Source organism: Mycetomoellerius zeteki, unplaced genomic scaffold (genome assembly GCF_001594055.1).
Source record: "Mycetomoellerius zeteki isolate Tzet28-1 unplaced genomic scaffold, Tzet1.0 scaffold415, whole genome shotgun sequence".
In the NCBI taxonomy this organism is placed as follows: Eukaryota; Metazoa; Arthropoda; class Insecta; order Hymenoptera; family Formicidae; genus Mycetomoellerius; species Mycetomoellerius zeteki.
This window is the reverse complement of record NW_017257409.1, coordinates 1,850,047-1,877,990: the sequence shown is the minus strand read 5'-3', so window position 1 is coordinate 1,877,990 and position 27,944 is coordinate 1,850,047. Positions and strand designations below refer to the sequence as shown.

General features: G+C 35.1%; 2 protein-coding genes across 6 annotated transcripts in view; one reads left to right on the top strand and one right to left on the bottom strand.

Moving 5' to 3' along the window:
• The window catches only part of Egfr (epidermal growth factor receptor), a 156,169-nt gene that overhangs the window by 35,974 nt on the left and 92,251 nt on the right, over positions 1-27,944 (bottom strand). The window contains exon 1 of one of the 2 annotated variants that reach the window (XM_018453914.1): positions 26,621-26,837. The exons of the other annotated variant lie outside the window; for it this stretch is intronic. The gene's annotated coding sequence lies outside the window, so the exon portion shown is untranslated. Of the gene's footprint in view, positions 1-26,620; positions 26,838-27,944 lie in introns of those variants that run through there. 2 annotated transcript variants of the gene reach the window in all.
• On the top strand, positions 2,173-3,230 carry LOC108726395 (uncharacterized). Of its 4 annotated transcripts, none has more exons than XM_018453920.1 (3): positions 2,173-2,413; positions 2,510-2,654; positions 3,016-3,230. In XM_018453920.1, the coding sequence occupies exons 1-3, from the start codon at positions 2,192-2,194 to the stop codon at positions 3,054-3,056; spliced, it is 408 nt and encodes a 135-aa protein (XP_018309422.1). In that variant the 5' UTR covers positions 2,173-2,191; the 3' UTR covers positions 3,057-3,230. The 4 variants fall into 4 exon arrangements, 3 of the variants coding, with proteins under 3 accessions (XP_018309422.1, XP_018309423.1, XP_018309424.1); XM_018453921.1 differs by having other exon boundaries at positions 2,174-2,413; positions 2,510-2,575; positions 3,022-3,230; XM_018453922.1 differs by having other exon boundaries at positions 2,179-2,413; positions 2,482-2,654.

Below are 27,944 nucleotides of genomic sequence, written 5' to 3'. Positions count from 1 at the left end.
AAATGTGACTGATAGAAAGGTCGCAAGAGTTGATGTTCCTAAGATGAAAGAAAGTGATATTCTGCAACCTATGAATGCATCTGATAATTCGCTGGACAGAATTTATGAATTCACAGAACTCAAATCTGACAATCAAAAGGAGAAAGATACAACAATTAGGAAATTCAACTATCAATTTGATAAAATCGATAGAATGGAAAAACGTAAGAAAGTTCTTGAGTTGCAAAAGCACAATTATTCGCACTCGAGTGGCAAAATCTTAAATCTGCCACAATATTTTGGTAATGCAGCGGAAAATTCAGCCGTAAAAAAAAATTCAACGTTTGCGTCAACTAGCGGTAATACTGATGTATTGAAACAGCCACAGATCAAATTGCGGATGGTGCCTTCTGAAAAAGAATCCGTTGTATCCATCAACGTAGACCAAGCTTCATTAGATCCTCTAAATTCTACCTCCAAACATCTCTCTGTCATCGTGCAATCTGATCAAAAGGAAGATGTACAATTAATGGACAATCAATGGAACGCTCCAACGCTTCGGCGTACCAATAAAAATGCATTGCAAAGCAGTGCTTTCGGTCCAATGCATATTTCAATTAGCGAAGACTCTGCACCAGTCAAACAAATTGAGTTTTCAATTAATGGCAAACCGGTTTCAGAGCTGAAGAGTATCACTGCGCGAACGGAGAAACTAGACGTAGTGACTTCCTCGGACAAAATTGAAATCAGGATTCCGTTTGTCAAGAATGATTCGAATGTGTTGGACAAAACTAGAGAGGGTGACCTATCGAAAGGAATTAAACCAAAAGGGCAAATATTGAACGTGCAAATATCTGCCAATTTTCAGGACGAATCTACGAAAGATAGTAGCATTGAGAAACCAGCGAAAACAATACGATACCAATATGATAGAGACACGATACCAATATCACAACCGCCAATTTCTAAAACTCCTTATTTGTCTAACAATTTCTCAAAAGTTCGTGAGGAAACTTTTAGCAGTAATAATATACAACAATACAAATGTTCTAAACCAATGGATATTAAATTTGACGATACTGAACAAAATATTAAGAAATATAAGACAGGAACTTCGTTGATCAAAAAAATAAACAATGTTGAAGTTGAAAGTTTGAATACGAGAAGAACAAATACTACAGGATTTCTGGAGGCGAATAAGTACAATGAAAATGAATCTTCTGACAATCGCGTTCCTTCAAAAATTATTCCTTGGTGGTCCTCCTCGGATTCTTTCAACAAGATAAGAAAGGAGGAAAATGATCATAGACCGCTTATACCACCTTCAAATAAAAATCAACATAAAGCAATTTCAAGTTTGAATCAAAATTTTGTTGAATCATTACTATCAACGCCGAAAAAGACATCAAATTCAAAGGTACTAACGAAGAAAGTCCAATTAATGAATAACACAACTACAAATAATTCTAGCAATACACGTCCAAATTCTACAAATCCGTATGAAGAATCTAAACCATCTCTTCATTATGCATGTTCATTTAGATTAAAATCAAATCAAAGAAATCCCAATATGCCTGAAATTATAAAAAATAGTTTGAAAGCTGAAGATAAACAGGCAACTACAAAGAAAGACGTCAATAAAATTTCTGGAATTAAACAAATGGAATCGTTTACATTATTTAAATCTGATACAATGAATATAAAAAGTAAATGTGATATAGGTATAAAAGAAAAGACATTTGTCAACAATAATATCATTCATCAAGATAAATCGAAACAGGATTTAAAATCATTATTGAAGGTTAATGAAAATAGATGTAGTTCGTTAAATACTTTTTCGTTAAGAACTTCTTCAGGAACGATGCAAAAATCAGAAATCTCAGGAAAGGTATCATTAGAAGAGTCAAAGCAAAATAGACTGAAAAGTTTAACAGGCATAAAGAATACTCCAGAAACGAATCAAGAATTCGAAAAATTAAAAAATTTGACATCATTGAAGTCGGCTAATCCATCCAAAGAATCTTCAAACACGATAGTGATAGATAAATTGCCATTGCAAACCGAAAAACAAATACAATCAAAACCGTCCAAAAATGCAAATATGATCAAAATTGTCAATATAAATAAGTTGTCCTCTTCACAAACAATATCAACATCAAAAACAAAAGATCGTGTAATATCTAAAAATTTAATAAATAAAAACGTAGGAGAAATGTCTCAATCTGTAAAAACGAAAAGGACCAAAGAGGAAGACATGATAGTCAGGATCGTAACGGAAAATCCCAAGAGTAAGGATCTAGTATCGAAAAAATGTGAGGAAAATTGTTTTAAAGCAGGATTGGACAAAGGATATCTATTGGGATCAGCTGGTTCTTCAAGGAAGCCAAATGTTTCGATTAGTTTCAAGTCAGCAGATTCAAATACGAAATCTAGGGTAATGTCAAACAATTGTACTTATAAGAAAAAATTGTTTATGGAATCGTTTTATTTAAATTTTAATAGGAAGAATGATATTATGTCAAATTCGCAGTCAGCCATATTCAAAGTTCGACAACATATGAATGACGTTGATATGCTAGAGTATCCTGCGCCAAATGTAATCAGAAGTAATGGATTGTGGATTAATATGGATAGACCAGAGAAGAGCATACTATATTCCGCATGGTTACAACGATCTGAAAATGACATTAAAAAGAATGAAAAATTATTTTGATTGCGTATTTTGTTAAAAAAAGATGTCACGTAGAGATTTGTTAAAATATATTTACATTATGTCAAATTATCTATGTATACTTTAACGGCATCATTTATTGATGCATGTTGTATTGTTTATTTAAAAAAAAACTTTAATAAGTAATATTTTTCATAAAGAGTTGTTAGATATAATAAAGAGTTTCGTCAAAGAGATATGCACATGCATTATCTAATGTTGTAATCGAATTCTTTGATCGTTCTAGAGACCGGAACGAGTGCTTGATGGTAAAACTTCGATGGCTTGCATAAAGGTAATCGCTTCTCTGATAGCTTTGCATTCCGTTGAAGGAACTCGTCGAGTAAACGCTAGATTGGGTAATTAAAATTCTCATTACGTCGGCGGCATCTTGAAACGCGCCGCGGACAATAGGCTGGAAACGAAGTCGCGGATTGCAAGGATAGGATCGTGCCGTGGAGGGACAGAGGGTGAAAGCATAAATAAAGCCAATTGGCTGAAAAAGGAAGGACTCTGCGTCAAAATGTATGAAAAAATTATATAAACCTTATTATACTTGTGAAAATTTTAATTCATTACCTACGATTAATTATGATTCTTCAATGACATTCTTTATAGTTTAAAAATTAAACAAACTATCTACAAATTAAATTAACACACACAAGAAAAGAAATATTTTTTACTATTTATCAGATGATATTTATTATTAAATAAATATATCTGGTAAAATAACGAAAAATATTTCTTTTCTTGTTATTTCATTACAATGAAATAATAAGAAAAGTTAGTTTCTCACACAATAACAATAATTGTCAAGTACTATATTCGGAAAAATATTTTTAAACGAATTCTTTCTCTCTCTTCCTCTCCCTCCCCCCCCCTCTCTCTCTCTTTCTCTCTCTCACCCTCATTTTTCTCCAACGTTCTAGCAAACGATCGAAGCAACACGTATGCACGAACTCGATCCTTCGGGTCATGCTATCGGTGCGGCACGATACCCGTCATTATGCCAATTCGCGACGGGCACCAATTTAGGGCCTCCGACGTGAGGGCCTTGGAAGATGGTGCCCCATCATCGAAGGGCGCCGTGGTTCGTGCCACGTCCCGTGCGCGCGAATGAGAAACCCATCATTACACACGCGTTTCGCCGCGAGTATAGTCCTGTTCTGGCAGTTCGCTAGTCATTCGAAGTAATGCATCCTGATTGTCAGGGTCAAGCGAGGCTTTATCGACAGCTGCACGTCGAATATATTTTGTTCATATAGTTCTATTGCATTTATGTTCATTAATGTTACTATTCTTCAACAACCTAACTAAATCCAACTAATAGCCTCATTAACATAATGAAATACTAACTATTATTAATCATTTTTCTCTTTCGTTATCATAATCAAAACTATAATTTGGCAATAAAAAAGAAATGGTTAGATACTTATAAATAACAGAATATTGTATAATTAAGATTTGAGAGAAGTATTAGATACATGCTATATAAATTAACATTTTTATATAGCTTGCTAATTTATTTTTGTTACAACAGTCTTTATTTTATTCAAGAAATAAAATAATTAATTCTATAGATACTTCAATGTATACATTTTTAGATGTTTCTATTACAGTATAAAAGCTTTCTTATTTCCATCGTATGATGAAAGAATTATTTTCATCATAGAAGTTCTTTCTTTAACGGAATACACATATATACCGTTTTCTTATTTGAATATTTCAACTTTAGTTCTTCTAATGAGTTAATCGAATATCAGCAGAGAGATTGTCAAGACACGAGTCATTCTTGTAATTCTTGACTGTAAAAAAAAAATATAAAACGCAGTATCCCTTTTCTAATTTATTGTGTGTCATCAAGCGAAATAAAGAAACACTGGTAAAATATTATCGTGTTGTGCAAAGCTCGTATGCACGCAAATCTTAGCTGACGATAAGGCCGTTAATTATCGAGAGCGACGAGGAGCATCCTTCATATAGCCAGGAATGCAGATGAGTCCTTTTTTTCCGCTACTCGACATTCATCTTAAGATCTTGACGGTCGCTCCTGCCCACCCTCCTGCCTTCGCTTTCTTTTGCGCGGTAACGAAAGTTGATCTGACCCCACGAGAGTCCGGTTCAACCCTGCTTCTCCTCCTCTTTCTTTACCCTCCCGCTGCCCCAGCTGCTGCGTCAGACCCTGGCTTGATTTATCACGGCGTTGCCAGCAGCCTCTTATAAATGTTCAGAAACAACCCTACTGCTACGTTCATCGTTCATCGCAGCGGAACGCAGAAGATTCCTCGGAGTCCCGCTGACTTTTCCTCGCGTCCTTGAACGAACATCAGGTAGAAATCTCGAGGAATCTCCGCCCCTTTGCGATGATATCAAAAGAAATATCCATTTGAGAAATACTTCAAATGGAATATATCTTTCCACGAATTATAATTTGTAAGAATTAATAGTAATAAAATATATATGATGTAGGCTTCAACATATTTTCAATATACAATGTAGGATTTGATTTTATTTTATAAAAATATTATAAAAATATCACGAGCTATTATTATAAATTTGAGTGAAAGATATTGTAAAATATGGAAAATATTGTAAACTGTCACATCATCTATTCTTTGCAATCAATAAAAAATGACTATTCTCTATGCAAGTTTCATTCCTATTTATCTCATTGTCAGCAAGCTCAGTATGGTACGAGAAGGCTACGCTGTTTGTAATGCAATCGTAAAATCCAGCTTGCAATCATTAAATACCCGGATATGCATTCCTGAATGTATTTTTAGTAATTGTGCTATGAATAATTAATATTGAATTCTATCCTCCTATTACAAAAATGTATACACATAAATAATTTTTAATGTATAAATATATAATGTTTTATAATTAAATTGAAGAATAAATATAATTATCAAGTATACGTTATTATAATTATTAAACTGAAACTTAAATCAAAACTGTTAAAAACAAAATAAAATTACAGAGCGTGTATCTTTCTGTTAGAAAATATTATTAAATGTAAAATACATGTATGAAGAATTTACATTAATTCTGTGGCAGAATTGCATATATCAGTTTTTATGTATATGCATGTGAGTTGCATGCTACATGAGCTTCGAGCTGCAAGGACAACGTGGTCCCCACCGCCTACTTGAGGTGCTTCAAATTAGTCTTTGTTTGTTTTAATTATGCAATGCCTACTATATCGGTCTCATTCATTGCACACCATGGAATACTGCGTTATGTATTTCTTGATATATTACGACTACCAACAGCGAGCAATATTAATTGCATGCAGCAAAAAACTATCACTCATCGTCAAGAATTCATAACTTTTTGCTGAGGCTGAACCATTTGATAAATTATTTATAAACAACCTTCGGAGAGTTTAAGCAAATAATTTTATGTATTAATTTTTGCTTCTTATTATATAATTAAATATTAATAAAATATTTAATAATATTAGTAAAAAATAAGTGCGTCTGTTTTCCTCACAATAGTTTGATAATATTTATAGTAAATCTATTCTTTAAAATTTGTTTAATTTACTAAAAATCTATAATAAATGTAATATATATATGTACATACATTCACAACTATATTGTTGCGCATATATATGTATAACATACTAACGATTACACGTGTATCTTACAAGCGGCTCACTTAATGAGGGATTATAATCTCAACAAGAGATTTCTTCAGATCCGAAGTTCTCTAGCTTTCTCATCTTTTTAACCATCCTCTACTTTGCTCGATGTAATCCTCCCTTTTTCGTTATTGCAGGAGAATTAATTATTTTTCTTTATATTGGAATGAACTTTATGATCATTTTCGTCGATCCTCCATGATACCTATTTAATCCTTTTGTATGAAGAATTCTTTATGAAAGTAGGAAAAAAATTAAAAAAGGAGCAGAGAGAGAGAGAGAGAGAGAGAGAGAGAGAGAGGAAGAAGAAGAAGAACAAAGAAAGAAGAAACCGCAATCTATGTTCTGTATAGGTTCGAATTTTGCTTAATTTTGTTATCCATTATGCGATAAGAGAGAGAGAGAGAGGAGAGAAAAGAATAAAGTTAAATCATATGAAACATATCGCTCGATAACAATTACAATAGAGGTAGCATGCAATTGTAATATTTCTGTATTACTTACTAAATAACTTTAAATTTTTTTAATAGTTTTTTCTAGAATACACTGTAAAACAAGTGTTAATTATTGTAATAAATTACAAGAAAATCGTAAATATAATTTAATAAAATCGTAAATATATTTCATAACAAGTGTAACATATTTGAACCATAAATAAAGATAACAAATTTATGCAATAAAATAAAGATAAATGGTAGTTTATACAAAGATGTATTGTAACAGCAAGGTAGATAAATTTAGGCTTAAACCGACCTTGGTCCCACTGTCATTTCGTTCATATACTTGGCTTTTGTAAGTCTCCGGTTTTTACACTTTACTCGACGGGACGAGTGCTCTTTAATCCCCTAGCGAAGGAAACGAAGAGGCTTAGGAGAGAGATATCGAAAGAACGCAGAAAAAACCAGATAAAGTCGCGAAATCAAGCCACCGAGCAAGCTAATCCGCTTATGGTGATGCCGCGGGCGACGAAGCGAGGAATGCACCGACATTTGCGGTACAACGAAATCTCAGATAAGAGTCTTAAGTCGCGAAGTTATAGAAACATCAAGGGGGAGGGATAAAGATGCTCGTCGCTAGCGAGCTTAAGCCTAATGGGATTGAACGGTATGAATAATAATGAACCGCAAAGTAATATTAAAAAGAAATTATTACGTCGATTGCGATTTTTTTCAAAAAGTCTAGTAGCCACAGCCGTAATTTACGATTCCATAATTCGGGAAAAGCGTTGCAAAAATATACCTACTTTTAAGCCCAGCCACTATTATGCTTAATTGCAACATCGAGGATTTTTAACAATTTTTAACAAAGATTTTTAAGTTATGTAAAAAATTTATATTAATAATATTAATATAAAAATTTTAATTTTATTTTGATAACATTTTCAATAATAATAACATATCTCATATATTAATAAACAATAGAATGAAATTTAATTTCTTCTATTTATTTAAAATTCTAGGAGATTGCACTATCTTATCATTTACAACGTCTATGCCTGCGTAATAATCCATAACAGACGAGTATTCACGGCGCTAATTGAGTGCGCACTGATACGTCGTTCTACAATAAATCGATTGCTTTATTGAGATCAGCTCCGGAATGTGTGTGTACGCCTCCCTCACTTCTGAACAGTGACAGTAGGTTTTAGAGCGGGAATTTCTGGGGAGGAAGAAACGCGATAACGCGGCAAGAGCAACGTGACTGCCTCTCTCTTTTTCTTCCCGCTTGTTTTCCTCTTTAGTGAGATGTCGCCGATACATTAGCGTAATTCCCTTGGTTCACCGAGGGGTAATGGGGTAATTGCTTTGTGAATTCTGCCATGTCTCGGACTGTCTCATCCTATTTATCGCTTACGCATCGTTCTGCCTGCTCACCGCAAACCTGGGTATTACTACCAATGAACACTTTCGTATAGAATAGTTGACACTCTACGGAGGCGATAAACTTCGCTTTATTTCGATGTACCGTAATGCCCTTTGCGAGCAGAAGCTAATAAGAGGCATTAATTCTTAATGTTTTGTGTGCAAGAGTATTTCTAATATTCTTCATATCTACGTACGATTCATCTTATCTATCTCAAATTCTGCTATTAAAATGTAATGTATATTCAGATACCAACATAAAACGAGCCTTAATCAAAGCTATAATCAAAAGTTATTACATGTGACATATATTAAAAACTGATATGTACTAAGTGCATCCCATTATTCCATTATAAAATTATAATTGCTAAATTTTTAGATAAAAATGTAGATATATTTTCATACAAAATATATTAAATCTTCAAATTAGAATTACAGTAATTATTATATTAAATCATTTAATTTTATGTTTATATGTATTATTTATCCTCAAAAGACTCGTTAAAAGAATATTTTCGAAAATTGAATTAACGTTATTAAATTTTCCTTTTTTAAACAAAATATTATTTTTTAATTCAATGGACTGAGTACTATTGTCCATTGCTCCTTTAATACATAACAGTGTGTAATTAGAAATAGAGAGTATTTGTCGTTAAATTATCGACGCTAAGAAAACAGGATGATGAATCTTCAATGTTACACTTCGTCTTAAAAATAACTTCGTTAAGATAATGTCAAGCAGACTTTTAATGTTATTAAAGATTTCGCGCAACTTTATTACTTTTCTTAATCAAATTACGTTGTTCTCATGAGCGGTATTGCTTATCTAGGATTGCATCAAGCCGCACGGCTCCTGGGGTTAACAGGTGCAATAACTATGATTGGTCCTCTTGCTTTATGGCGATCGTGACCACCGATCAATCGGCACCTTTTCTTATCCCTCTCTTTATCCATGGTGATCGCCCGCGCGCGTTTTTCCGCGTCGGATATAATCGGGCCTCTATTAAAGTTCCAATCGGCGAAATGCGGATCGTTTCGTTCGTCAAGACGTATCTGTAATGAGAATCGAAATCTTCGTTTCTTGTTTTTTTTTCTCTTCCCACCGCGCAGAAGCACGTAACTTACGATCAATAGCGTGGCTACGGATTTATGAGTTATATCGTCTGCCGGCGCATTTGATTTCTCCGCTTCCTTCCTTTCTCGAAGTATTTATTACGAAAGCTCGTGCCATTTTACGCACTCGTATATTTCATATACTGCTATAAATATACTTATACGATACTATACGAACGCATAGGTCAATTATCAAGCAGATCAAAGAAAGAATAATTGACTAAAGAAAAGAATAAGAAGAAGAAATTAAACTTCTGTTTAATTGCGTAAAGTATCTTCTTAAATTTTAATGTATTTATGCAACATTTAATTAATAATTCTATACTTGATAAATCGTAATTTAAAAATGTGAAACATGTTCAAATTGCGTATTACATCTTTTGTTTTTCCTTCTTATCCATTTTCTTAATTAACATATGAAACGCACTGTAAGAACCTACTTATTCTTAAAGAAAGTTAATGTTATCTCTCTTTTTTGTCTTCTTTAATTTAATCTTTTCAATAAAGCAGAAACATAAGCAATTAAGGATATAAGATAAATAGTGGCACTGATTATGTTCGCGTCAGCAATAGCTGCAAATATCGCGGGCATTGGCACATTGGTTGCTTCATTACTGGTGATCGAGGCGTTCAAGGTGGATCGCTTCGCGAGATTCGCGTGAGAACATAACGCCACTAACGATCCCTCGATTTAATATTCCTAATCGTCATTCGATATATACGTGTACTGTTCGACTGACTGATTGTGAGTCATCGCGAGCGAAAGGCGGCAGTGGCAGCTACTATTCTAAATTCTGAAATAATGCTACCCGCGAATAATCATTATCAAATAGAGCAAAAAGATGATCAGTTCTGATTGCACAGTTGATAAATCGTAATTAACTAAATCTTATCCCTGTATCTATCTTTGATTGAGATACATTTGGTTAATTGACTGTGATTATTGAATAAATTTCTGCCACCTTCTATATTGTAGTTTTATCGATCTATATTTTAAAGGATATTAAAAATTATATTAAAATTTATTAAGTATTTATCTTGTGTTTATATCACAATCTTAATTCGCAGTTTTTTCACAATTCGCAGTTTTTTCACTCTTCCTTACATCAAAAATATTGAAAATATATAATAGTATTTATCTTGAACAGCGTGTGCCTTCTACGGTCACGTGTTATAGTGTCACGTGTAGCGCTGAGCGTATACAGTATTGGACTATTGCTATTAAGTGCGAGAAATGAGAGAGAAGTTATAATTACTTTAATATACTGCAATAGTATCGTTCGAGTTCGCCATATATTCGTAATTCCCACCACTATTATAATTCTCCTCTACTATAAAACTACTACACAAAGAGACATAATCATTTAAAGCGACATATAATTATTCAAAGCAAATTGGATCAAGCATTCAGTTTCAATGACTGTTTGATTAACCGAGGTTCATCCATAAGAGAAGAACAGAAAAATTGAAATAATTTCTCAAATCTTTCTGGATTGAATCGTCACAATACTCGATTGACAGTTAAACAGCTGCATGCGCACCGGTCAACGAAATGCAATTTATTCGGGTTAGGGATTACTCCCCGCGAAGATACAGTTCGTCTGACGCGTGGAACACCCAGGAGCGGCCGTTGAAAGGGAGTGAGAAAGCGAGAGGCGGAGAGCGAGTGACCAGAACTGGAGGAGTGCGCGCGAGACAGTGCTCTCGAGAGCTCGTTATGCGGTCGATGGGAATGCGACGTTGCAGCTCGCAGTGGGACCACCCTGTTCGAAACCGACACGGTGGAAGGGATCAAGGGACAATGTCTCACTTGAATTTACTATCGACTCCGTATTCCTCGTAGCCGTTTGGCTTTCTTGTGACGACGACTTTCGCCGTAGGTCCACCGGTACCATCAGATCGACGTGGAGAACGCGTCCGTGGACGGCCTCGTAGAAGATTCGAAGAGGTCGCATTTTCCACTTGACAAAAAGATACGCCGATATCACATATTAAATAAAAAAAAAAAAGGAATCTCATACACAGATTAACATATTTTTTCAGTTTTATTTAAGCTAAAGGAAATAATAAAATTTGAGCTCGGTAAATAATTAAATATAATAAATATATAAAGCTAGTAACGATACTAAAATTATGCAATAATTTCATAAAAGAGATTTCACTTAAAACATTTGACATCTACATTTCAAATAAAGAGATTTGAAACGATTGAAAGAAGTTGTCATTAAAGTTTACATATACGACAGTTTTGTAACACTCGATATGCGTGAAATCTATCAGAAACATTTAACAGTTGTGCACACGAATGTTACGTAAGTGGAACCGTCCTCTGGTTTACACCAACGCATTTTCGAACGAGTGACAACCGCATCCAGTCGGGGTACTCGATCACTAGGTCGACATCCGTTCGGCGAGGTCGTTCCTAATGGTTAATGTTGATAATAATGAGAACGACGACAGCAGTGGCAATTATGCGACGTACTTTTCTCCGTTCTTTCGCTCCATCTAAGTCGAGTCAGCTGACTACGCAGCCGATGATGTCACCGTTGCAGCGTATTCTCCGTCCTCGCGGAGAAGCGACACCCACCTGAAAGGCCGAACACCTACCGCTTGTGGTGCGACGTCACGATAACAGAACTCCTCCTTCGCGAATTGTTTTTTTTTTCTTTTTCCTTTTACGCATTCAAGCTCCTTATATTATTCTAGTCAAATTGTTTCTTTTTATTCTTATTTTCTTTGCTAATTAAATCAAATAACGTGATTTATTTATTTCAATTCATTTTATTAACCGTGTTATACTTCTTATAATATAAGAAGCTTTTCTTTTTTTTTCTTTCTACTGTTTCACCTCAAATTTTAAGAAACATTTTTACGCATGTGCGTAAAATAGCTCCTTATATCCTCCTTGTTGAATTGTTTCTTTTTACTTATTTTTCAGAATAATTGAATATATCTTTCCTTCGCTAATTTAGTCAAATAACATGATCTATTTTAATCCAATTTTTTAATCGTCTTGTACTTGACAAAATATTACATAAGTTTTAGCAATATTTGTTGAAATTAGTTGCTTAGGATTATTACAGTTATCTGTTCTACTTTCACGTATGTATATTGTGATCATTTTCCTTATTATTTATTACTTTTTATATTAAATTATTTTGCCTGTTTATAAACTAAATAATATTAAATATTCCAATTCATGATTTTCAATTTAATTCTTTCTAAAGTGTGCGTCGAAGAAATCTATATTCTCGGACATAAAGTAAATTTAATTCTATTCTTTGTCCATTTATATCTTTCTTCCTCTCCCACTTCGGATCTCACCCACGCGCTAAACGGTCGTGAGTTCCTCGCGCCCAGAGAGAGCTTATTAGAACACACGAATAGAATCTTTCGAGTAGCGTGCATCCATAAACGGCAGGATTCGCCCACGTCTCGACAGCGTCTCGAAAGGTATACCTGTCGCTTTTGAACGCACCTTTTTCCAATCATTAACGAGCTCCCTATCCACAACGCATCGTTCGCATGGCAAAGTTTCTTTGTTCATGAGACGCAAGCGGGTATGCTCCTCCCAGTGAATCAATTAAACGCAATTGTTCCTGCGATGTAGCCATACATGTGATATATTCATGATAAAATTGATGTGAAAACTAGTCTGTATCATATATCACATATAGAGCACTTCAAAGTGTATTGATTTTTCTTCTTTGAGATTTTAAATAAAAATCGACATTTATTAACTGCTAAAGATACACGTGATTGTACATTTAAGATTCTGCAAAACAAATTGCTAATGATAATTATGCTCTTATTATAATTTGATTAATAAAAGGAAAATACGAAACTTACAACATAGTGATTCGTATTTTTTCATTCTTGAATGTAATATTTAAGTTACACCATATTTTTTGTACCGTTACTAAACGGTACAAGAACGATTTGAAATTAACCCAATAAAACTACAGAACTTTCATGATAAAATTATAGAAAGAGGTAAAATGTAAAGTTAAAAAAGTAACTTATATTTAATTTGCGACGCGATCGATGTTCGACGTCAGAGAAAATCCACTAGTATTTCGCACCACGTATCTTCGTGACTATATTCTTTTCTTCAATTGGCGACAATAGTATGCGGCGTTGTGGCTCCTTTTTCGGGCGTGCGGTCCATCATCGAGTATTTGTCGCGATCGAAATATCGAGGTGTCCAGTGTATAATAAGACACGGTAGAACGTTGCTTCGAACACCTCGGACACATGTCAGCACCGCCGCCCAACGCAGCCACTCGTTCCACAATGTAGCATATACGTCCGCCACTCGTCAATTAGACGCGACATCCTTTCCGACACGAAAAACCTGGCCGGGCTAGTACTTCGAATCAGGGACGAGGGGTTTCGGAAGAATGACATTAACATACCGAGCGACGTGGGGCGGCGGAAAAGAGGGAGGAAGAGGAGAAAGAGAGAGAAAGGTGTAGACGAACATGTCGCGATGGTATAGGCGACCGGCAAGAAACCGACGGCTACTAAACGTTGCCCAGCTTTCGAGAAACCGGTGGATTCCGCGCGTTTCCCCGGAATCGATCAAACTTCGCGCCTGCTGGAATGATAGGGCTTGGGTAATTAAGACGACTTGATTCTGCGATGCCATCTTCATCAAACACTAATCAGTCGGAGACGTTGCAGAAATCGAGAATGTCAGCAATTTTTTGTTGTAATAAAAATTATTTTATCGGAAAATAATGTGCATTGCTCAATGATAAATTAACTATATAATTTTATGTCATAGTAACAACAATAATTTATGTACTCAAAATTAATATTCGGAATCTCTAACTGCACAACTCCCTCAAATTCCAAAGCGTTTTATTCGCGCGATTTCTTTGAAATGAAATATTATAGTTATAATATTCAAATTTTGAGACTGGAATTTCGTATTGCAAGAAATCGACTGCGCAATCTAATGATCGATAGACTTTCAATGCCCAACTCACTGAATGTCCACTAATCGCAGGCGGCCAATCGATACGGCTGAGTGCGGGAGCACCCGTTACTTCCGGTGTGAGCGAGCCGACGACCTTCGCTCCCACCGACGATCGTCTCCAAGTTGGGAAGACGAAACCCGGACAATGAGGTCCAGAGCGGTCTGGGAGACAGGCTGGCCGAGGGTGAAAAGCCTCCGAGCATCGCTCAATTATGTAAGGCGCCGCGAGTGCTTCCCCGTACAATGAACGCTCGCGCACGCAGGATGCCGACACAGTGGACGGGGGATCTTCGTGTTAAGGCGTCGTGGGATACGTCGCGAGACACCCGTATACACAGGGTGGGCGTCAAGGACTCTTGGTGTGAGGAAGGATAGACGACGGTCCAGTACGGCTGCCATATCTGGACACCGTGTAGACGGCGGCGACACACTCGAGCTGGAACGAGTAACTGCTCGACTGTATCTATGTGACTTGTACGAGAGAGAGTGTCTCGTATAGCGAACGCATACTGAGACACGTGCTCGCCCAGTTGTCGTGCTATCTATACGCAAGTCCACTACCGTACGTAAAGGCGCAAACTAAATAAATGCGGTTTAACAACTGTTTTTTATACGTTTTGGACTCTTCTCATTAAAAGTGAAAGATGTTTGATGAACAAATGAAAAAAAATCTGTACAAACGATTGATCTCCCGAGAGATGATAGCTGATAAAGATAATCCAGAAATAGATCCGTCAGAGAAAGTAATTGATACACAATTACTTTTAAATACCACTTATGTGGAGACATGGATAACTTAATTGTTACTTAATTGTCCGTTAATTTATTGATATGAGAGAGAATCATATATTTTTTCTTCACTGTCAATCAATTAATTTTTTGATCTAAGAACTACCTTTCTCTATCGTATGCTAAATTGCGAACTCTTTACGTTCCTCTTCTATTAAAGACAATTTTTTTTATAAAAATATTCTCAAGATGCAGTTAATTACATATATATGCGTCCACGTGCCGCTATAAGGATATTTACCGTCTATTGAACAGCACGCGTGCCCTGATTGGTCATCTATAGCTTAGTCTGTACACGTCTTAAAGGAGTTCACTCTCGGTCTGGTAGCGCGTGCTGATGTAAGCGACCGTTTTGCGGCATTACGCTGATCAATCGTCCGGCTTTTCAGCGTCCAGATGCGAACTGGTTTTACAGGAACGTATTTGCGTTAATGGGACACCCCATGCGTAAAATGTAACGCGAAATGGCACGAATAAGATCGAGGGAATGTCATTAGCGACGAAAACGAATGGTACCAAACAAGTCTTCCGTTGGACTTGTGTTCTCTTTTTGCGACACGGATTTATAAGCGATCGCTTTCAGCGTTTTAGCTTTACGCTCGCTTGAGCGTTTAATCCTTCGAGATGAAGCGATCGCTGTATTATTAAAACCGGGTAATTATTATCCACGAGCCAGTTAAATAATGATGCAAACTATAACGTTAAATAATGTCCTCGCTAATTTATTCTCTGCCATCGATGATTGCAATAAATTGCCTGAACGTCCATTAATGTCGCCTGAGATCATTGATCGATAACCAGTCATTTGCACGGATTGCGTTTATCGAAAGTGACAACATCGAGCAATTAATATTATTTTGTCTTTTTCTTATTGAAAAAGTTCTTTTCCTTTACCCTTACCTTATTCGTACATATGAAACGAAACGGAATCTGGCATGTAGGCCTCAAGCTTACGATGCAGTCGTAAAAACCATCCGATATATAATCGACGTAATTGTGGACCAATACCTGGATAATTCTAGGTGGATATCTACCTACCCGCCGGTCGGTTCGCCTTTCATTTTACGCGGCCCACGTAATATGCGTACGATATGTGCGGCGCACAGTTGCAGAAAAAGAGCGGAGGATCCGAGCTTCGACAGGTGCACGAGAAAGAAATCAATCCCTCAGCGGAAAGATGATTGGCCATGGGCGAGCGTCACGAAATCGCGTGTTTATGTATCCTTAAGACGCAGTGGTATCTCGTATATCGTGAACGCGTTGCAAGGTTGTTGCTGGATACCAAACTCATGGGGAACTGAAACGCTCGTTGAGAATGCAGATTTCCTTGATCGAAGGGAAACGTCTGTTAAATTTCTGTACGTTATTTCTTTTGTCTGTATCATGAATTTGGATATACTTTCTCTCCATTTTATGTAATTTTGTGCAAGCAATTTAAAATGCGCTTGTGAAAATGTAACAGTAGGTTTTTTACTGGGTCAACAAGCAAAATATTTTTTTATGATAAATTACGTTTATCGATAACTTTGTCGATAAATTGTTTAAATATAATGCAGATAAAGAACAGTTAAAATTATAAAATATCAATATTGGAAATTAATATTAATTTTTTGATCGCCAAAAATGCTCAAGTATCTTTGAAAAATTAATGACATACATCGACATATGAAGTTTTTCTTTCTATCCTTGCTACACGCAATATGTCCCTTAACATTCGCATGTCAAACTGATACACTCGGCAAGGCCAATTGTATGCCATTAATCATTAAACGAATAAGAAAATATTGCAAACACTGGAGGAACAGCAAACGAAACGCCGATGACGCGTTTCTTTGTTCCGTTGTTCTCCCGTTCGTGGAAAAAGATGCACCCGTAGAAAAGTACGCGGTCATGAGATTCCTCCGCAGTCGGTTGCCTTCGGGTACACGTATCCCAGCTACGTGTATGCCACAATCTGCTCAAGGTGGAATACGATGGTACGTGTATACGTTTCAGCGGCGGTTGAATTCTAGCTGTGGCGAGCCCTCGTAATCTTTAGCCCCCGAGGTCAGCACGAGCTCGTCCATACGACCGGAGATCTTTCGCAGATAGAGAGAAGCTCCGGCTGAGAAACCTGTGTTGGTACGTACCGGGGTACACGATGCTAACTCGTATTGGTAGATAGGTACCTACCGACCAGAGTCTTCTTCGGAGGCCCCCAGCATATTATACGACCGAAGTCGTGCCCCGGCTAAGACAAAGGGTTCTGCGGATGCCACGTTGAGATAGCAACCGGTAACAGCGGCTATGAGAGGCAACGGAGTAGTTCTCCAATTTTCAAAGATGAATCAAGTCGTCATAAACTTTATTGATTGCTTGATCGGAGAAAATAATAATTGTCTGCGTCTGATAAGATTGATTTAATATATCTAAGTTAGGTTTTGTGTAACAAAAAGTAATTAAAGAACTGTGGTGGGAAGACTTTACTCTGTTGAATATGCTATTAAGTATAATATTACATTTAAAATTATTATTAAGGTTTAATATTTTAAAAACATTACAGAAAGAAAGTATTAAATGTTAAATTATATACTTTGACTGATTGTGAGTATAAAAGAGTGCTTAATTTAATATAGAAATCTCTAGAAAATTTGACTTTTAAATAAAAGCGAATTTCCTTAGAAAAATATAGCGCAAAGAGAAAGAGAAAATACATTGTTGAAAGAAAATACGATAAGAAATTCAACTTACGATGTCTCTCGTAGTTATCACGTTGTACTTGTTTATCATAGTTATCAAGTTGAACTTATGGACATTCAGCAAATTTATACTGGTGTGCTCATCAAACATTGTCATTAAATAAATATCGTCTTGAAAACTGTATATTTTTTTTAAAGATATGATCTATCCATTTATATTTATGTCTAGAGAAGTTTATTGTGTGCGTCATGAATTTCTTGTATCCTCGTCAATCATAATACGTATTACCTAGAGATCGTAAGATGAAAAGATGTTCGCTTGAGGCATGCAAGAGAGAAATGGTGAAGACATGCCACGAGTAAAATCTTCTCTTTCTTTTTCTCTCTTTATATATCTCATGAAATCTACTGTAAATAATTTATGTCTACTGCAGGATCTTGCGTAAAATTCTTTTAATGGTTACCTCTCACAGATAGGTGAAGAGTAATTAAATACGCTTAGAGCCATATGGATCCTGTGAATAATTTTTGTGACAACAGATAATGATGTTGCTTTACAGTAGTACAAGCTTTTATCAGATATGAACGCATAATAATGAATCTATGCACTCTTAATTATCTCTCACGTTAAAAATCACTTTGAATTATAGCTACTGATATTATTATTATTATTATATACGCAAAAGTATGATCAGCTAAATTAATTTTAAAATTAAAATATGTAATGTTGAGATTTCGTTTCTCTTTTTAAATTATATCTATATGAAATTTACAAAATAAAAAAGAAATAAAATTTTTAATCAAAGATTATTTTTCTTGAATCCCTCGCTATATACTTATAAGTAATGTCACTTGATTCTTAAGTTATGAAAGAACCAATGATATGTGCAATCAATAATTAAATCAATATTTTTCTTGAAATTTTTCTCGCATTCTCTCTTAACGTTTTATCAACTCATCACTACATACTGCAAATAGCTGATGCGTATCTGCAATGAGAAAGCATTCGAGAAAGAACGTTAATAATTTACAAAATTCGCAATTGTGATCTTGAGATAAAGCGGAGGAGAAAAACGGCGATCGAGCGTAAATCTTCAAAGAAGATCGAAAGGCCGCAATCGAGCAATCGCGAGGTACTCGTGATGCAATCGCGGAGCTATGATCTTCTCTTGCATGCGAGAAATCTCGACCTCGCGTTCCCGAAGATCCCGCTTAGAATCCTTTCAGGATCTTGTCTCGAGATCCTGTCGAGTTGAACGCGCTATAGCGATCGGCTTCGCGGCAACTTTAGCATCAGTTTAACCTCATTCCTAGTAGTGACGTCAGCTCTCGCCTTTCTCTCGGCTCTCTGGACCTTCCAGCATCTTCCGAGATGTGCAGATCTATCGACTATCGTAGACGGACGATTATAAGCAGTCGTTATATCGTGTTTAACCGCGACGTCGTTGAAAATAATGGATAATTGCTACAACGATAATGATAACGATTACCACACAAATCTCTGATTTGTCACTCGTTGTTTGTCATAACGATAGACAAATAGTACTACTACGCGGTCGCAAATTGCGTTTGATTTCTGTAATCATCTTTAGCGACGTGAAAAGCGCATACATGCGTTAGTTATATGCTATATTACGCGGAACAAAGATTCGAAGAATTGCAAGGAAGAGAAACGTGTGTTTATCAATTGCAATTTATATTATGTAACGTATCTAACTAAAACAAATTTACATTGGCGATTACACAATGCCACAATAAATGCTTTAATAATATTTAATAATATTGTAAATTATAAAACCATATATTTTCTCTCTCTGGGATATAATATATTTTTAAAAGAATTTTAGTTTTGCAATCTGATGGATATACATATCTGTTACTGTCAGTACATTAATCTCACAATCAGATAACCTTTTCTTTCTAAATAATAATTCAATTATGATACACAGATAAATTACTTTATATTATTCAGAACTTATCTAAGCATTCCATCTATTATCAAATACAAAAGTTAGTTAATATAAAATGAGATAGTTCCCATTTTGTTCAGAATAATATCACGATGAAGACAAAGAGACATTGTAAAATTTTTTTTTCGATTATTGCCGCTCGCTATTTCTGTCTTTGATATTATTTATAGTTGAACAATCAACGAATCATCGAAACAAATTACAACCATTATATAGCGAATACGCAAGTGAACCGCATAAACACCGTTCTTCGTGGATATCGACTAAATCTGCGGCTCGAAACGCGCGTTTCTATCTCGACGTGTCCTTGGCGCGGAGAGAAACGAGATACCGTTTCATACAGCAGCACATACTGGAGGCGCATCGAGATTGTAATTACCATCATGTTGGATGCTGCGATATAGCGCGCGGCTGAATAGTTCAACGTCTTACTACACGATCTCTATGCTGCAAGCTGGGATGAGCTATCTATTATAGGCAGATGATTATCGATATTGGCTAACGCTGCCTTTCACAAAAGAACGTTCTTTGCATGGCTATCGCGCTCTTTCCGTTGCCTTCCGCAAAATGAGTGAAGCGAAGCGAGCGCTTTGTCCGGCAAGACGTATGTGTGTGCGATATTAATAAATGATTTATATCGAAAAAAATCGCGATTAATTGCGTTATTAGCAATACTTGCAAACATAAATCTGTGGTTTTCAGCAAACAGCTACAAAATTACGTTATTAAATGTTGTATATTATTGTTGTTGCAAATGCTATGTAAAATCATGTTCATTTAAATTAGAAAACTTGTTTTATTATTAGAATAAAAAAATTATGATGCCTATTAATTTACTTATGTAACTTAAATCTGAAAGCATAATTTATTCTTTAGTACAGAGTGATAAAAAGACAATTTATCACTTATATGGTAGATAGTATACACCATACTGACAATGAGTAAAAAAGCTTTAGTGAACAGGTCGACAACCGTTTCTAAGATACAAACAATTTTGTAATGTTCTTATCATAATTGACTTATTAGCTCTACGTGTCATTTGCGACGTGAAGATTTACCTCAGTGTTTACAAACCGCGTTCTGAATGTTCTGATTCAATTTCTATACACACTTTATAATAAAAAATTTGACCAAAAATTAATAATTTGATCAGCCATTACGATTGGATAGATATTAGGGAGGTCATCTCAATGGATCTGTAATTCTCCCAAATAGGCTATCAGTGCTATTTCTCAATTTCTCTCTTTTCACGTACAAGAGACAATTAGTTAGTTATGATACTAATATATAAAATTGTTTATATATATCTCAGAAACGGTTGACACTCAGAAACTTTTCGACCTATGTTCACTAAGGCTTTTTTATTCAATATAGTGTGTACTATCTACTATATTAATGCTAAATAATTTTTGTAATACTATGTATAATATTATAATACACTATCTAAGAAGGATATTTATTAAGTTATAAAATTTAGGTTTTTGGAGACGATGTTTATCAATAACTTCGTAGAATTATGTACATGGAAATAATATACAAATATATGTATATTAATTATACATATTTAAGGAAAATATTTTTAATTAAAACGAAATTGAAATCAAAGTTGTATCTAATGACATAATAAAATAAAATCATAATTTTTATGAATTTTATTCTGAAATCTTACTGAGAATATATGCATGAATCGCATGTATTCGTGTAATTGTCAATGTATACTCTTTCTTAGTTTATGTGATCTTTTTCTCGAGCTACATCGAAGCAGGTGGGATAGACAACATCGGTCTGGCGTCAATACCCTCTAACTAAGATGGGTTCTAAAGGTCTATGCGGACCTTCATGGAACTTTTCTCAAGAAAGAATTCACGGTCGACCGTTTGCAAGGACGCCACAGGGATGCTTCAGAAGTCACGCTCTCGACTTTGTAATATTTGAAAAGAACACAAAGAGCTCTGGAGATCTATTCCATATTTTCTGTATCCGAAAAATTATATTTTTAAGATGATATTTACTGTATTAAAATTTTTATCATGGATACTAACAAAACTATGTTAGTTTGTATTAAGATAATAACTATGTCTATCTCTATTGAATCGATCCGAGTTCTCAAATTGATCGGCATATAAAATGATATTTATATCATATCGCCCGAAGGTACTTCGGTACTCATTACAGAGTGTGTCACGTGTCATTGCGAGATAAGTCGCAGTATTTAAACTGGATTGGTCGGCGTTCGCTCGTGCACGATAGTATTTTATACCTATGGTTGACATTTGTTCGAACCGGTCGGAATGACAAATTGCACGAGAGAGGTCGGTAGATGGAAGTCGGTCGAGAGTCATGCATTGCGCAAATTATTTATCTCTGGCACGAATTGTTTTCGTCGAGAAGTTCACAAATGGCATTTGTTGTTATCGACAGTTATCATCTTATAATTGCAATGATAATTAAAAACGATAGAAGAACATCAAGAAGGAACGTGCGAAGATCTTACGTAAGTTATTTATGCACCTGCGCGTCCAATCGATGAACTTGTGTCGTTATAGAACACATGCAATGTGATAAGTATAATGTCGTAATTACTCTAATTACGGAGCACCAGAAAACTCTCTTCTCTTGAAATAATTATAGCTGAATTATACCAATACACTTGTTCACCATCTTACTTTTATTTTAATAAATTTATAATTAGTCAAAAAGATTTCTTTGTTACATATGTTTATTTGTTCACATAAATAATATATAGAAGGTAAAATGCAGAAGGTATAACAACTTATTTACATCATTGAAATTTAAAAATTATCAATATTTCAAATATTTAAGCAATTATTATTTGCTTTTAATTCCTCAATATATAAATGGCAATAAATCTAAAACATCCATAAAATTGTATATATACATATATTCGAGAGTATTAACAACCCGAATGACCTCAAAGAAATTGAAATTCAAATACTGACCACATTGTGTGTTCAGTGCATAATCAATGATGCAATCAGGCCTTTTCAGCATTAATTTCGGTGGCGCCAAAGTTATCGTTAATCTCAACTAACTTTTTCTTGTGAAGGGAAATTGTATTGTATAATTTTATGCGTAGTAGTTTTTGGGTACATATTAATGAGATTGGTAGTATTTCGGTGGCATTCTTTTCATACTTCCAAAACAGACAGGCGTCTCTCTTAAGAATTAATGCTTTCTCTGTTTTAAAATAGGCTCACCAGAAGAACTAGAATATATTTTTCGAACGAGTCACACAGGTCACCGCTAAGCGGGTCCTGCAGGGCTGAACGAGCACATGCATACGTATAACTATAAGACAACATCCCAAAAGTGGCATAAATTCTCGCCGTGACGTGGCGAACTAGAGACGTCATTGTTATAATAAACATTGCGTATACTGCTGCGATCCCTACACTTTTGATCGATCAGGAAGTTGATTAGAAATACGAGAGCGCGCCTTTAATTACGTACATTACTAAGAATCGAATGTCATTAATCAATAAATTAGAAATTTGTACGATTTAGAGATATATTTGAGATGATAAAATTAAATTATTGTTTCTGTTTTCAAATCGTTGCTCCCTTACGGTTTATCTAAATGTACTTTAGGACAATTAAAAATAATGTATGTACAAATTATATGTATATCTAATTTTTAACAAATGAGCTTCAAGTGTATAGATAAGATAAGAAAAAAGTTGTATAGATTTGTTATAATTTTATATATGTTAAATGCTATTAATAAAATTAATTAATACTGATTGACACAGTTAAAGGGATCCTAAAGCCGTCTGTATTACCGATTAAATCGTAATTTTTGTATAACAAATACTTTTTTCTCTTTCACAGATTTTGAAAATCCTTTTCCAGGATTAAAGTATACACATTAATACGTGTTTGTAAGGTGGAATTTATGCCGAAAACGACAAAAAATTTCGAAATTGAAATCTTAAGAAAAATTTTTTGTCGTTCTCGGCATAAACTCCATTTCACAAACACGTATTAATGTGTATACTTTAATCCTGGAAAAGGATTTTCAAAATCTGTGAAAGAGAAAAAAGTATTTGTTATACAAAAATTACGATTTAGTCGGTAATACAGACGGTTTTAGGATCCCCTTAAAATATTTTCATGCTTTATCTTGTGCTTTCTTTTTGTCTATAAATTTCTCCTGTTTTGCTTTTTCACATATCCTATTTAAGTGTAATTATACTTAAAGATTCATTAAAATGATAATGAAAAACGCGTTGCTCCAATCAGCCCGATGAGTTTGACATTTGACATCGATCAGCTGGAAGGTATATTGGGAAAAAAAGAAGAGCTTCTCGCGATAGAGAAGCAGACCAACCAAGAGACTTGAAAGACACCTAATGGTGCACGCTAGCAGATGTCACATGCTCAGCAGTCGATGTTTTCCAAACAGGCGTCCGCCGCCAACGCAGCTTCTTACCCCAGCGTTCAACTCTCCAGTGGATACTAACGATCCTGCGAACGTTAGGCCATGGAGGTCCCGCAGGGGCCCTGAGGAAGAAATTCCAGACTCGTATGCTCCTCGTGCTCGCAGGCCCCGCGTGAACTTTCATTTTCAAAAGTGGCGGAGAGAGATAGAGATAGAGATAGAGAGAGAGAGAGAGAGAGAGAGTAGAGAGAGAGAGAGAGAGAGAGAGAGAGATCCCAGTCGCGTATCTACAAATGACCACCTATACTTAAGAGTCTGACTAGAATTGCTCTCAAAAGAAATTCTCATTATCAGTAATCATCTATTGAGAATCACATTCTCGAGTGAAAAGATCATCGGAAAAATGCTAAGTTTTCTATCTTTGCAGAGATTAACAATTTCATTTAAATATGAAATACGATACGAAATGGTGTCATTTTTTATTACATAATAAATATTATTAATTACATAATAAAAAGTATATAATTTTTATTATTTGTATAATAAAAATAATAGCTTAATAATGTAATATTTGTTTATGTATTTCTTTAAGTAAAGAGAATGTTCTATGCACTACAAATTATGCATCAATAGTTTATTTATTAATGTATTTTAAAATACCTAATAAATTAATTAATAATAAATGTTAATTTCTATAAAAAGTCATGTATAAATTATAATTTTTAGGGTTGACGTTTTTAGTAGTTATTAGTAGATTTTTTAACTCACAGTTTTTCTCATGTACCATTATATTTGAATTGATTATTTAACTGAAATTCCTAAATAAAGAAAGAGAAAAATCCCAGTCACGTAATCTACTAATAGCTACATATACATTTGAGAGTGTGACTAGAGTTGCAGTTAAAAAATTTTCTATATCAGTAACCATCTATTGAGAAACTCTGATTAAGAGTTTTTCTTTTCAAAATATACAGATGATTTAGGATGAAGCTGATGATTTATCTTATTAGGTATCATCGACGCGGGAAATATTAGTAAACTTATTTAATGATTAACTATTAATTTGAGTATAACCTATAATGTGTGTGATAGATTTATTCAACTATAATGTGTAAGAACTTTGAACGTACAGAGTAAATTAATAAAAATTGAACTTATTTATGTTTAAAGTATATATTAAATATATGTATATTTACACAATAAAAGTTTAAGACCGCGGTATTCGGTCAATTCTTATTTCAAAACTGTCTTAAGCAATGTCTCTTATACGAATATTCTGTGATTAGTTTATGACATTTTAACTGTAGATAATCTTAAATATAAGAATCGACTATAAATACCAGACTAGATCGAGTAGTTCAAAATAATTTTTATAACTCTATAGATATATCGTATATGAAAATAAAGTTCACTGCAATTATTTAATCTTTGGACTGCGAAATACATTAATAATCTTTTACGGACTTATGTTTATAAATAAACTACTTGATGGTATATAATAACAATACATGTTTGTCCAACATTAAATTAACAAATAAAATGGTATTAAAAATATTTTATAATTATAAATATATAGTTAATATTAATAAAATAATAAAAAGTGCATAATTTTTCAATAAGATATATATAGGTATTAAACCTGATAATCTTATGTCATACTTTATAAGAGGGTCATTTTATGTAGTCGAAGTAATGCTATATGATATCTTCTAACTCATTAGTAGAAAATAGCAGAAAATATATCTGAAATTTTTTGTGAAAATGAGCATATTTTAGTCTTGAGCGTTCTCCACACATTTTATGGATCTTTTTAAATGGATATTTTAAGAAGAAACACTTATTCCATTGCGAGACTTAAAAAGGTCTGCAAAAGATTATTTGTCCAAAGAAAAGAAAGTACATTTAGAAGAATTTAACTATAAAATTCGTGTCGGTAATTGGAGAGAAATATAGATAGTCCCTGTTTATTCACTTATTGTTAAAGCTACATGAGCAACTTTGCTAGCCGAACGATTGAATTCGTCGGGGAAAATCGAAATAACATTCGAAACAACATAGCAGAGTTTTTTTTTGCGAGAAAAGGATTAGACGTCAGCCAATAACTCCATAATATTTTACTAATATTTTTATAGCGCTTTATTAAATTTAGAGAGAAATGATGAATGCAATTCATTTTAAACATAAGCGTACACGTACTATTCTACTTATTTAATAAGAAAATTATATTTGATAAAAAAGAAAAAGAATAAAATTATTTTTAGCGTTAAGCGCTAAAGAATGCAAATTTTCTCATTTAAATATCTTATCATTTGCTGTCGAAGCATGTCAGACGTATGTGAAAGATGTTACGTATAAGCTGATGTGGCCAGTGCCACAGTAAAACCACCTTATGAAGGTAAACACTTCACGCTTGTTGCAATTTGGCGCGCAAAAATGGTAGATGATACTGACAGCGCGATTCCGTAAATTTTTAGCGAAAAAGCGTGTCTCACTCACCTCAGCTTAACATGTAGCCTGCGAGGTAAATCCAAGACGAAACGAACGTGATTGTCTTGGCGGGAGACTCCGAAAGGAAATTCCAACGTTTACTTTCGAGACGAATCTTCTGAGTTAGCGACGTGTACACACTTACGCGCACCAAGCATTCGAATTTATTGTTATTCGAATTTAACGAGGAAACACACACTGTTCACCTTCCGAAAGGCGACGTAATTTCGCGGAATAGCTCCAAATATATATACACTAATTTATAAATCCTACTGATGGCGAGTTCGATCGATTTCGTAACGCGAGGAAATTGACATCGCTCATCAAGTGTAGTTGTTAGACGCTTTGATATAACGCAAGCAGACTTCTCTTGACGGATATGTGCAAATGAAATCGTGACTGTACGAGGGATCGGTTTCATTTGCTCGATAAGCTACACTCTAATGTGAGTATACGTTATCAACGTGTCGACTCTGCACTTTACGTCCTGACGTCGCTTCCACGAAGATGTCCAATGACGAGTTTGTTAGATTTGCTTTTATCTCACAGGTACCTCATTCGAAGCTTCAATGAATTTAAAAATGAGCACGCATGTAATTTTGTTCAAGATTGATGTGTTTTCATCGATAAACGATCTGGTCTCACTTCTATGACGGATCCGTATCTGGAGCACTTTGTGGAAAGTCAAGAGATCCCGCACATTAAAAAGTATAGATACACTCACTCATTGATACACGAAGAGAAGAGAGAAGCTGGAATCAACGCGAGATAGAAAAGATTGACACAAGACGTAACCAAAGGAGAACACGAGCGCGCGCAATCGTGAGCATACGAAAGAGGAAGAGTCAGCTTTCACGAGAATTCCTGTCGATCCTTCGAGGTCTCCTCTTTGGTCCGCGCGTCTCACCTTGCGGAGAGCGAGTCTCCAGGTCGGCCATGCAACGACGCACAGGTCCACGCTGAGCAGGACTCTCTCTCTTCGCCTCTCCTGCGCTCGTCTTCTCCATCTCTTTCTTTCTCTCTTTCTCTCTCTCTCTCTCTCCCTTTCCACCTTCTACTACTACCACCACTACCGTTACCACCACCGTCGTCATCATCATCGGCGCAGTGGTACGGCAGGGCCGAGCACCTTCTCCTTTACCGCTGTCGGGCTTCTTTGGTCCTCTCGCCCCACTACGCCGCTCTTCTAAAACGCCGCAAAGCAGAAGACAGCTCTTAACTTCTCCGCCTCGCACACCTTCGCCTCCATCCAGCTTCCCACCAACCTCCTTCTCGCACCTCCTCCGTCTCTTCGTCTTACCTCGTAGAACGTTCAGTTCCCCTACTTTGTTCT